Consider the following 13,377-nt stretch of genomic DNA (forward strand, 5'->3'; position numbering starts at 1 on the left):
TCTAATTTTTTGTTTAGCCACTTTATTTTGCTGGAGGTTGCCGCTTTGTCTCCAGATTTTTGATGCTTACTTGATGGCTGGGTCTCTTTTATCTCCTATGACGCGGGTCTGGACATGAATGATTACTTATGAAAATTCCTTCTTGCATGAGAGTTGTGTGTTTGAGAATTCTAACGGAGAGAGCTTCCTAGGAGAGGAAGAGTTTGGCGTATCACCCACCAACCTTGGAGACGGCCGGGTTCGTGGTTTTCTTCTTTATCTTTGTCATCTTCCCCTCGCCGAACTTCCTCACCCGATCCCCCTCCCCTTCCAACCCCCACGGCCCAAGAATCCCCAACCCCTTGCCGCCGGCCAAAGCTTTAACCGCCGGCCAAAGCCTTAGCCGCCGCCTTCCCCCCCCTCATCCCCTTGCCTCTTTATTTTGTTTCCTAATTGGGTTGGAGTTGATTGGGATTAATTTGAAATTCAAAGTCATTCAAATTTGAATTCAAAATTATTTCCTTAATTAGCTCTTCTATTTTAGGAAAATATTTGATTTAGATCTAATTTTGAATTTTAAATTCAATAGGATTTAAATTAATTATTTCCTAATTCTAAAACCTAAATTTGGAATACTTAATTGCTCCCACAATTTACTCTCCCTGCTCATACATGCCGCCGGCCCTCTTTACCCTCCCCATTAATCCCCTTTTAATTTATTTCCTAAATCCAACACCTCTCTTAGGAAATAATTCTAAATTCACAATTCCCTCTCGGCTGAATTTCCTCAATCCCATCCTGTCTACATTTATTTCCCAAGTCAATTAATCAGCTTAGGGAATTCAAGTCCCGCTCCTCCATCAGCCCGCCGTCCCTCTCCCTAGCCTCCTCTCCCTCTCAAATCCCCTCACCACCTGTAGCTCTCCCGATTGATTAATTCCTTACCTCTCAACATTTTAAGTTCTTCTTTCCTCTTCAACAAAACTGAGAATTTTCTCAGTTTTCTGAGATCAATCCAGAAATTATTTCAGATTTTTGGAGAAGACAATTTCAGATTTGGGAAGGAAGCTTGGAGTTCACGCATTGCCGCTACTTGAGAGTTATCCTTTGGACCAGAGAGATTTGTTTCCAAGTATCAATGAATGCCGGGAGCTATGGACAAGTACAACGAAGGCACGACTAGAGAATCGCCACGATTCCCTAGCACAGGTTATCCTTAACACTTACATTCAAATCCTTCTAAATCCAAATTCTCGATTGGCTAGATTAATCATGAAAGCCGCCTCCAATTGCTCTCGCCAAAGCTTAGTAAATCATAGGAATTGAGTGAGCTTTCTGTGCATCCTAGATCTCATTGTTAGATTAGGGATTACGTTGGAAGCTACTATTCTGTGTTGTTATTATTTTCTTAATTATTCTTGAATGTTCAAAATTTGTCGCATGTAATTTAGCCTATGCAATATTAACTTCCTCTTTGTTTAATTCACCGTGGATAATTGCTAGTAATTTTAATCCGAACTTATTCTAATCAACGAGTTGTGCAAGGCCTAAGTGAAACTCATAACATTGCATCTAAGTAGTCCTGCATCACCAGCGGTACCCAACGGTACCGAATGCCGAAACCTAGTGCGGAATAAGACTTGTGAGGACGGTTCTCCCCGTCCGCACTCCGCACCTAATAATCTATCCTTATTAACACCTCATGCGAAACTAATTTAATATTATAAAATTCTTTTGCAGGCAGCTGAATATATGGTTCAAATCCAAAAATCAGGGAAACGATCTTGATTCCATAAACAAAAAATTACTTTGTAATGTGTTCATGATCTTATTCTATTTGTCTTGCTAATTATCCGTCTATTTCCGATAATTATTAAGTTAGGCATTTTATTTGGTTACCATTTTTTTTTTAATTCCAACAGATTATTGTCCCCTCAAAATTAGGTCTCGATCGTATCAATGTATGTTGAACATTTTCTGATTTTAGGGATTACCGTAATGAAAGAAGAAGAAAAATGAGAAGAAGATGGAGAAAAATGAGAAGAAGAATGAGAAGAAGATGGAGAAGAAGAAGAAGAGGAAGAAGGGGAAGAGTCTCACACTGAAGGATAGCGAGCAAGATGCGAGCGGGATGTGCAAGCGGACGGGCATTTCCGATGGTAATGAATGGCCGTGTGTTCCTCCGATAGCAGCTGCGACGCACAGCAGTGGTTTGCTCCGCTAGAGTCACGGACACATACACACAAAAGAAGAGGAAGAAGGAGAGCCAAGCAGATCGCGCGCATAAGATTGGGAATTAGAGATTCTTTGTTTTAGGGCAGGGCTTTACGCACAGTTAAAAGAGGTGCTATTTGCACCGGTTAAAACCAGAGAAATTTGTAGCAATAAAAAATGATGCTAAAATAGGGTTTTAACAGCAATTTAAAAACCGCTCCTAATATCTGCTATGAAAAATCCAGTTTTTTAGAAGTGACTTATTGGTTTCATCACATTGTATTATTAATAATGATAACACATGCCATCACTTATACAATTGATGCATGTCGTCAATATCACCACTAACTCCCTTTTTTGGTGATAGATTCCTGTCAAAAAGCTCTTCCAACTTCAACCACGTTATATATTCTTTGTATTATATTAACGACATCCCCCAAGGTCTTTTCTTGTAATTAAATACAAATAATAGTAGAATCATTTTGATTGGGTCGTACCCCATGATTTTTCACCTTTTTGAGATTTTCAATATAAAAAATTTGGTGCTCTTATGATTCTCGCTCGCACGGCCTCTTTTTATCTATATTTGTACTAAATCTTCATATAGATCTATAACATTAAAACTCTCTCTCTCTCTCTCTACTATGGTGAATAAATAATGCCAGTTTATTTCATGTCTAAAAGTAAAATTGAGGCTTCTTTATATAGACTTTGACCAGTAATTTTGCTTGCAATATGCAAAATTGAGGCTTCTAATTTATAGATTATAAGAAAGGTTTTTAGTTCTAATTAATTATAATACAAAATGCTCCTTATAATTATCAACAATAAACACTGCAAATTGCATCGCTCCATGATTGAAAAGAGTTAAAATGATATTGACCCTAGTTAATCTAACTAGCTAGCCAGTCAAAATTGGGGTTAACCCAAGCAATCATCGATGGTTTTAAATGGCCAAATTAAACACAAATCTATCTCATTATTTTTTGCTTTGCTTTAAAATTTGCTCTTTGAATTAAAACTAATGATCAGCGAAGCAAAAATTTTTATGATCCCAACAAATATCATATATGCATCTACATGCATGAGCACCTTAAACTTAAGGATATTCATAATAAAATCCCCTACAAACATATAATTAATAATAATCATTCTCTTAATATTTGGTTTTTAAATACAAATTTGATATAGACTAATATATCATCAAAAATTTATCTTGATCGGGCACGAATCTTGAAGCAAAATCAAGTTTGAAATTTCAAAATTTTTATTGAAAACCATATGAACTCCGATTTCAACAAACTTATAGTCAAGTTGAACGTCTCGAAAATATGAACCCAAGTACACCAAATCCGACTCAATATGAGCCCAAATGAGTCCCAATTCAAGCCCCGGAGCATATTTGGAAGGTTCAAACTATAATTTGGATTACCAAATGGTTTTTAAACATGACATGCTTATAGTCAAATAGAGCGGCTCAACGAGACAAATCCAAAGAGCCCAAGATTGTTGAATTATGATATCATTAAAGCATTCAAATGCTCAATAAATAATCATTTATTGAGGAAATCCACATCGACCGTCCATTCAAACCACTCCCCAATTATCCTTGATCTCCCTCCTATTTACTGGTCATGCCACTTTAAAAAAATTATAAATAGATCCCTCATTCCTCATAAAAAGGGAGGAGGCAGGGACCCAAGTAAGAAGAGAATGAAGATTTCTCTTGGCACCAGACTCCTCGACCACCGTCGAACTTTAACCAGGCCACCAACTGTCGCCAGACTTTTGCCCGGCTAACGACGGACGCCGAATTTCTCCCCAGCCACCAACTAAAGCAAGATTTCTACTCGGCAACCAACTGACGCCAAACTTTCGCTCGTCACTAGACTTTCATCCCTCGTCAGACTTCTAACTGTCATCGTACTTTCGTCAAAATTCTACCCGATGTTGAACTTCCACCTGTCACCGGATTTCTACCCGTCATCGGACTTTCGTCGGACTTCTACCCGACGCTGAACTTCCGCCTGTCGCCGGACTTTCATCAAACTTTTTCCCGACGCCAAACTTCTATCCTTTGTCAGACTTCTACCCGTCGTCGAACTTTCATCAGACTTCTACCTGATGTCGGACTTCCGCCCATCAACGATCCTTCTGACCTCCTTCTCTAGACAACGATTTTTTTGATCTTCATCACTAGCCGACTACGGCCTTCCCTCCAATGAAAGCCCTCATTTGTAATCAACTGCAAATACTAGTGGATTCATTCAAACTGGGCTAGGCCTTTTTCCCCCTTTAATGGTTTTCCATATTAAAAATTTCGGTGTCTCTTATGAATGTTACTCTCTATTCTTATTTGTATGCGTGTTAGATCTTCGTACAAACTAAAATGTTAAACTTTATAGTTATATATCGCCACGAATATTCGAGGACGCAACTCAGACAATATTCAATTTCAAATTCTTAACAATATTTTAAAAATCTTTCCCAAATTAATTAAATGACAACCACAAAATAATCATTTCTAATTTGGTATGACAGCTAATTGCAGGCATATACTAACATTGCATCACCATTATAACACAAATATACTCAACAATTTTTCTGAAAATTAATTCCAAAATATTTATATTCATTTAATTTTTTATTATTTTTTATTATTCATTTATTTATTTATATCAAAATATTTTACAAAACCATATGAACAACTGAGACCCTACGGCTCTCAAATTCATTAGCCTTCCCATTATTTATTATATTATTATCATAAATTGATTTTCTAATTTAAAAAAAATGATATATAATTTTAATTAAATCTTAATATAATAGATAGCGTCGGCCTGATCACAGCTGTCGATAGACCTCTCTATCACAACCTTCCAACCCGACAAGGAAAAATCTTATAGCTACCATAATAAAATTTTTATTAATGCCAATTATTTTAAAATTATTTAAATTATTTTAAAATAAATATTCAGTTATATTAATCTTTAATATTTTTTTTTAGCCAAATAAATATTCCTATTGGAAATTCCATTTATAGTACCGTGCTCTGCTTGCCTTCCAAAACGAGGTGAGATGAAAAAAGGACAATCGTATGAACGATAGATTACTAGTTTATTTCGATGGCGTCAATCTTGAAGCAATCTAAGGGTGGATTGGAATTTTCTTAAAGTTACCGTTAGGGACCGGTTCATATTTGGTAACGGAAGGCCGGGCAACGGTAACAAGGCGGCTGGTCTATATAGGCAATCTCTGACCAAAATTTCTTCTACTGCTCATTGGAATTCTTCATATCTCGTTTGCTTTTCCTCCCTCTGGTTTTCTTCTTCCTCGGTTGCTTGCTGTTTGTATCCTGTTACTAATAAGAGCTGAAAGAGCTTCTTCTTGTGTTGCTCTAATGGCGCGGCTTGTTCTGCTGGCCGGTTTCTTTCTCGGCCTGGTTTGTTGCACCGAGGCTTATGATTTCTACGTGGGGGTAAGAAGTGGCTGGGTGTTGAAGCCTGCTGAGAAGTACAATAGCTGGGCTGAGAGGATGAGATTTCAAGTGAAGGATAAGCTTAGTAATGATCTAATAATCAAACTTTGATGTTGTTAATGCGCATATTTGTGAAGTAATCCTATTACCGGATGTTTGAAATTTTTTTTTGTTTTTTGGTTTCTGCAGTTTTTAATTATAAGAAAGGGGAGGACTCTGTTCTTGTGGTGAAGGAGGAGGATTATGAGTCCTGCAACACGAAGAATCCGATAAAGAAGTTTGAAGATGGCAAATCTGTGTTTATTTTTGATAAATCGGGGCCTTTCTTCTTTATCAGCGGCGCAGATGGCCACTGTGCTCAAGGGCAGAAGCTTATTGTTGTAGTCATGGCAGTCAGAAATAAGCCAGTCCATCCACCGCCGACCTCCTCTCCTCCACCATCTTCTCCTGCAACTCCTCCTTCTTCAGCTTCTACACCGTCTCCATCCCCTGTTCCAGGAGCTAAACCTCCATCCTCTTTTCCACCATCGATTTCTCCTTCCCCTGCTCCGGTGGTGAAACCTCCAACATCTTCTCCCTCCCCAGCTCCGGCGATCAAGCCTCCATCTTCTTCTCCATCTCCCGCTCCGGTGAGTAAGACTCCATCCTCCTCTCCCTCCCCTTCTCCGACTGCTACATCTCCGTCCTCTTCTCCATCTCCTGCTCCAGTCACTAAGACTCCATCCTCCTCTCCCTCTCCAACTCCGGATGCTATATCTCCATCCTCTTCTCCTTCCCCTACCCCGTCTTCCTCTTCTTCTCCTGCAATTTCCCCTGCTTCATCCCCTGCTTCATCCCAAGCAAAATCTCCTTCGCCTTCTTCGACTTCACCTGCAACCCCAGCAGCTGGACCGGGAGCATCGGAGCTTTCACCTCCACCTACTTCTTCGACTCCAGGAAGCGGTGGAAGCAGCGGCGGCAGTGGGGTTCCGGTGACACCTACTCCCTCCTCCAACTCCACCTCAACCCCGACGTCCTCTTCAGCTCAAACTAAGTCGATTTCAAGACTACCTTATGCGATATTTACTTTGTTCTTAGGAGCTGTTGTTCTGTTTTAATTTTTTTTTTCCCTTCATTTTGTTGAATTGATGATCATATGATGTTCTTTTAGTGCAATTTGTTCTTCCCCTTTTATTAATAAAAATACAGAATTAAAATTGTTGCCTTTTATTTATAATTACAGTAAGTTCATCAACGTCAATTACTAAAATTTTTAAATTTTTGAGATCTAATAACATCAAAGACATTATTGAATGCTTCAGATTGCCTAATAATATTGAAATATGACGGGCCATTTGTCTTTTCTTTTGATCCACTTCGAATCAAATGTTGATAAATAACAAAATAATGAGTTAATCAGTCATTGACATAATAAATTAATTGCTTCCTGATCTAAAAAATCATTGTTTTCTTACTTATCTTCTTAGAAACATTTATCATTTTCTTTTGGAATGTCGCATTGTGGATCCTAACAATTATGTCATTGTCAACTTTTATGAGCTCTTAGCTATTCTAAAATTTCTTCTTACCTTATAAGTTCTCATAATATTACCCTACATTATTTAGCTTGGTTGGTGGGCGAGTACGGTTGAGAATCTCTCAACTCGTGCTCGATTCCCCTCGAGCGGCAACGCCTCTAAGCGAGGCCCAATCAAGTGCGGGCCAGGAGGTTTCTGGGGTGAGTGGCTCTTCTAGATAAGCTGAGGATTAGTCACACCGCCAAGCATCCTTTTAGGGTGGCAGCACGTGGATACCCGGTTCTAAAAAAAAAATCTCATACGTTCTAAAAAAAATCTCATAATATTCTTAAAATTTATAATAATTTATTAATAAAATTGTAATATTAATAGTTTATTAATATTTCAAGTCTTAAAGACTAACTGCGATATGATAGTTTGGTGGGATGGTCTTTGGTTAGCATTGTCCACTTTGGCTGTGTAATTAATGTCAGGTCAATATTTGATATTGTCTTTAGGTTATTATCTTGTAGACTTTGACAAGTTCTTCTGTCATTTTTAGTCAATTTTGCATAATTTTTTCTCTTTTTGTTTGTTATGATAATGATGTTAAATAATTAGTTTGTTTAATTTTGATTTGATTCATTCTAGAAGGAATAATAATCAACATTTTCTTATTTTTCTACCCCTTTGCACCTTCATTAATTGTAATAGTAAATAGATGAGGAGAAGGGGAACAATTATATTTTATTTCTGAAGAATATAATTCAAATAATGCATTAATATTTATAAAATAAACATTTATAATGCAAGTATGAATTCATTTAAGTCAAAATTGACATCAAAGAATTAGAAAAGCCTAAATACTTCCTCAGTATAAATGTCTATAATACAAAGAAAGTATTGTCATCAATCGATAAAGATATATATTTAATTTTCTCAAAGAATGGATAAAATCACTGGTCCGGCCGATCGGAATGGCGAAACATAGAACCGGCGCTAGTTCTTAAGAGCCGCGTGGTTCAAAAACGGCGGGATTTTGAGACGTCGATTTCAGATTGAATGGCTAAGGAGTTAAGTTAAGAAAATGACCTAATGTAGACCTCATTCGTTCCCATCCCGAAATTCATTTTGCTCGCGAGTCGCATGTATTACCGTTCATCTCCCGCTCGTTTTGATGCTCGTTGGTGATTCACGAAATAGACAACGACGAACTCACTTCACCAATGCAATATTCTTCTCCAGCATGACCATGGAATGTAAGTTTTTTTAACCCTAAATTTATAGCTTCTCTAATCTTTGATTTTCTGCTGCGCATGTTAAACATCTTCACAATGACATAAAACTCTATTTACTTGATGAATGGGATGATTTTTTGCTGGATATATTGGATGTTTCTCCCCATTCAGCATAGTTAATGCTTGAAATTAAGTTTAAATGGTTATATGCTTAGTCATTATTTTTTAATATTATTAATATTTGTTATGTCAGCCGTTTCAACCTCGGTTCGATAACTCAGTTGAACCATCAAACCGTGAATCCCTCCTTATGCTTCGTTGTCAAGTCTAGTTTTCACAACCTTATCAGATGGCAACCCTTGTGAATCTTCTTTGTAGATAACGATTATGATTTTTCAAACAATTTCCTACTAGGCTCTCATCCCTTATCCATTCTAATAAGACTATCATGCTTGTAGTGATCCTTACTCACCCCTCGCATTGGCACCTGAGCATCAACGCAAGCTCTAACCATGTTTTCAACCTCCTCGAATGAATCTCCTCTGATATATCAGCAAAAAATAGTCTTGATCCGGCATGAATCTTGAAGCAATATTGAGTTTGAAAGCTTCCCAAATTAAATATGGAATCATCCAAACTCCGATCTTGGCAAACTTATAGTCAAACTGAACGTCTCAAAAAAATGAACCCATCGACACCAAAACCAGCCAAATCCGAGCCCAAATGAGTCCAAATCAAGGGTCCAAAACATATTTGAATTGTTCAAAGCTCAATTTGAAATACCAAACAAGCTCTAAAGATGACATGCTTAAGTCAAATCGAGCGGCTCGACAAGACAAATCCAACGAGCCCAAGATCACTAAATTTCAATATCATTAAGGCATTCAAAGGAGCAATATCGGCCGTCCATCCAAACCATTCCCATTTTGACATTGATCTTCCCTATATTTACAAGTCATGCCACTCATAAAAAACTATAAATATCCCCCATTCTTATCATGAGGGGGGAGAAAGGAGGAAGATAAGGGAAGAATTTGGGAGTTTGCTTGTTGTTGACCACCGCCTGAGTTCTTCCTGACCACCGATGGACTTCCGCCAATCCTCTAACCACCGTCGAAATTCTTTCCGACCACAGAAGGACTTTCGCCCATCCGCTGACCACCACCGAAGTTCTTCCCGTCCGCCGACCACAATTGGAGTTTTTCCTAACCATCGTCGGACTTCCACCCATTCGTCAACCACCGCTGGACTTCCTCCTGTTCGTTGGCCATCGCGGGAGTTCTTCTTGACTTCCGCTCATTCGTCAACCACCGCCGAAGTTCTTCTTGACTTCCGCCTGCTCATCGACCATCGTCGAAGTTCTTCCCGACTTCCACCTGCTCGTTGACCACCGTAGGAGTTCTTCCTGACTTTTGCCTATTTTTCAACCACCACTGAAGTTCTTCCCAACCACCATCGGAGTCTTCCCGACTTCAGTCCATTAGTTGACCACCATCAAAGTTCTACTCGACCACTGCCAGACTTATGCCCGTTCATCGACCAGCGCCGGAGTTTTTTCCGACTTCTTCCCATTCATCAACCACCGCCAGAGTTCTTTTTAGCCACCACCAAACTTCTGCCTTTTCATCAATAGTCGTCGGGATTCTTTTCGACCACCATCACCATAGACTACAGTCCTCTTAACCTCTGTCTCCCACGACAATGGTCCTCACGGCCTTCATCACCCGCCAACTATGGTCCTCCCGACCTCTATCGTTCATCGACTACGGTCCTTTCTGACCTCTGTCGCCTTCCAACTACGGTCCTTCCGACTTGTCTCTCGTCGACTACGATCCTTACGACCTTCGTCGCCCGCTAACTATGGTCCTTCCGACCTTCGTCTCCAGCCGACTACTATTTTCCCGACTTGCGTTGAGTGCCGACTATGGTCCTCCCGACCTCTGTCACCCGCCGACTATGGTCCTTTCTGACCTCCGTCGCCTGCCAACTACGATCATTTAGACCTCCGTCTCCCACCGACTATGGTCCATCCGTCCACCATCGCCCGCCAGCTATGGATTGTCAAACTCTGTCGCCTTCCGACTACGGTCTTTCTGACCATTATCGCCCGCTAAAAATGGTCGAAAACTATGATCCTTCTGACCTACATCACTCTTCAACTACGATCCTACCGCCCAAATGAACATATCAATTCTGATTCTTCCAACTCCCACTTTACAATGCACTCTGTATGATATATATTTGTTATATCTAGCCAAGATCTTCCTTCTAAGGAAAGGCATCATTTATAATCAATTGCAAACATTAGTGGATTCATTCAAGCTATGCTTTGTCTCGTGGTTTTTCTCATTTTCCAGGAATTTTCACATAAAAATTATGGTGTCACTTATAAACTATATAATTCTCTTATATGTTTGTGTGTTGGATCTCTGTACAGAGCTAAGACACTATATCACTCTTTACCACCGCGAATATTCCAGAACTCAATATCCTCCATCCTTTAAAGTGAATTGACGTCAATCCTTTCAATGGTGTTTCTTTGGTTATAACTTACTGTCATTTTATCTTGTATGAATTTCTGAGTACTTTGGCTCTAATTTAACATCTAATCTTATATTCCCTTTTTGATTAATAATATTTCCTCAATTATATAATAATAATGATGCATTTCCTTCTAATGACAAAATTGTTTGGTGCTCAAATGATGGCATTTTCATTCTTCATATCCCTTCATTTCTACTAAAGTTTTTCTTAGCCCTTATTATCATATGCACTTATGATTTTCAAAAAGATAATTTGACTTTGCTATTAAATTATAAATATTTATCAACATTTAAATTTAAGAACTTAAATAATAAGTGTCTCTCTATCTTGTTAAGGAAAAATTATTAGGTCAGGTGACCTGATGTAGCTCTACGTCCGGTAGCCAATAATATATCGCCACGTGCTATTACTCTTTACCGCGCGGCCCGACGACCCGTCTCGCACTGGAATCTGGGATTACTATGTTCGCTAATTGCTTAGTATTTGCTCGGTATTGCTAGGTATTACTTGGCAATAACGAGAAATATCACTCTGTTAAGATCAATACAGAGCAATACCGAGTAATACCTAAAACAACTCGGTATTGCTCGGTATTTGTCTTCACAAAATGATATTTTTCGTTTTTGTCGAGCAAAATCGACCAATACCTAGCAATACCGAGCAATACGCAAACTCCCGGGTCCGTTCCAGATTGGGTTGTTGGGCCGCGCGGTAAATAATGAGAACACGTGGCGCCTGTTTACTGCTCATCGAATGTAGAGCTACGTCAGTTTATCGGACCAAATAAAATTTCCTTGTTAAGGGGCATGCATTAATTTAAATTCTTTTTTGTTTTAATTCTTAGGAAGAAAAACAAAATAAATCAGTATTTAATTCTTAGCCGCTTCCTTCCAAGAAGAAATTCCTCTTCCACAGTTCCGCCCAATGTTTCTGAATTATGCAACTTCCATAATTAAAGATAATGACGAGGACTAAATTGAAAAGAATTTTATCCGAATATTCACATTTTTTTTCTCAGAATAAACTTTGTAGTCTTTGATTAAATTTTTTGAAAAATGAAATGCAAATTTCAATTAATTAAACACATATCAATTGCCCTAATTAGAGGTGTTAAAATTTAAGATTCACGGATCAAATTCGGATCTAATTTAAGATTGATCTAACATTGATATATCATCAAAAAAATTATCTTGATCAGGCATGAATCTCGAGGCAAAATCAAAACAGAAACTTCAAAAATTAATTTCGGGATCACCTGAACTCTGATATTAGCAAACTTACAATCAAATTGAGCGTCTCGGAAATACGAACCCAAGGACACCAAATTCGACTCAATCCGAGCCCAAATGAGACCAAACCAAGGACCCGAAGATTCATGCATACCTTCTAGAGTATGAAATTATGAGATCCCTTTTCATCCTAACTCTTCATTCCAATTAACTTGAAAATTTTCTTAACTAATCGTACTATACGATATCGTCATCGTACATATGCTATATAGGATACGAAATTATGGGGTCCCTCTTCGTCCCGATGAAGATGAAAATTTTTCTAATTAAACACATATCAATTGCTCTAATTAGAGGTGTTAAAATTTAAGATTGACGGATCAAATTCGGATCTAATTTAAGATTGATCTAACATGAATCCATTCAATTTAAACTCAACCAATTTACGAAGGCTTTGTTTGATTCCTCCTCTCCTTCTGTAAAAGATAGTTTTAGAAAGGATGGTTAAGGGAATGAAATTTTCTAACAGAGAAGAAAATACCTAAAAACTTCTCAAAACAGTAGAAGAATGAAGTTCTCTAAAAATCATTTCGATAGAAGCGTCACATCTAAATAGCGACCAAAAAATAATTTCTCTGTTTCTAAATAGAAAAGGAAAAAAAAAAACGTCGAAACAAACGAGGTCTAAATGGAACCAAAGCAATTCAATTAGACTCAAAAGCCAAATCTAACTCATTTAATAAAAGGGCTCGACATAAAAGTAATTAAAAATATTTAATTAGTGGTGTAAATGAGTCGAGTTGAATCAACTACCTGCCTAATCAAACTTAACTCATTTAATTCTTATTTACTAAGCTCGAGCTCAGCCCGTTAAAAAAATATTATGCTTGAGCTCATTTAGAAAAATTCTATTTCTTAGTTTTTAATTGAAATTTTCAAAAAAAAAATTAATTTTAATATAGAAATAATTAAAATTATTAAAATAAAATGTAAAATATTAATTTAAACTAATTTTTAAATATATTTAAGTTAATCGAGCAATCCAACGAGCTTATGAGCCATGCCAGGCTAAGCTCAAACTCAACTACTCGAGCTCTTTTAATATAGAGGCTTGAATATAGGCTAGCTCGAACTCATGACTCGATGACGAATTAAACCCTAATATTTAATTGGGAACTCTTTACATAGGAAGAGCCGAA

General features: G+C 37.8%; 1 protein-coding gene across 1 annotated transcript; it reads left to right on the forward strand.

Annotated features, from left to right (window-relative positions):
• Window positions 1-5,455: 5,455 nt before the first annotated feature.
• Window positions 5,456-6,880, forward strand: LOC110095305 (early nodulin-like protein 1). Its single transcript, XM_020820786.1, has 2 exons — window positions 5,456-5,756; window positions 5,861-6,880. Exons 1-2 carry the CDS (start codon window positions 5,594-5,596, stop codon window positions 6,766-6,768), a joined length of 1,071 nt encoding a protein of 356 aa, XP_020676445.1. The 5' UTR covers window positions 5,456-5,593; the 3' UTR covers window positions 6,769-6,880.
• The last annotated feature ends 6,497 nt before the right edge of the window (window positions 6,881-13,377 follow it).

This window comes from Dendrobium catenatum, unplaced genomic scaffold (assembly GCF_001605985.2).
Source record: "Dendrobium catenatum unplaced genomic scaffold, ASM160598v2 fragScaff_scaffold_501, whole genome shotgun sequence".
NCBI lineage: Eukaryota > Viridiplantae > Streptophyta > Magnoliopsida > Asparagales > Orchidaceae > Dendrobium > Dendrobium catenatum.

Excerpts from the sequence above, each read along its gene's own strand:
- LOC110095305 (XM_020820786.1), top strand. The coding sequence starts at position 5,594 with ATGGCGCGGCTTGTTCTGCTGGCCGGTTTCTTTCTCGGCCTGGTTTGT. Across the intron at positions 5,757-5,860 it reads TCAAGTGAAGGATAAGCTTA|TTTTTAATTATAAGAAAGGG; the intron begins GTAATGATCTAA and ends TGGTTTCTGCAG.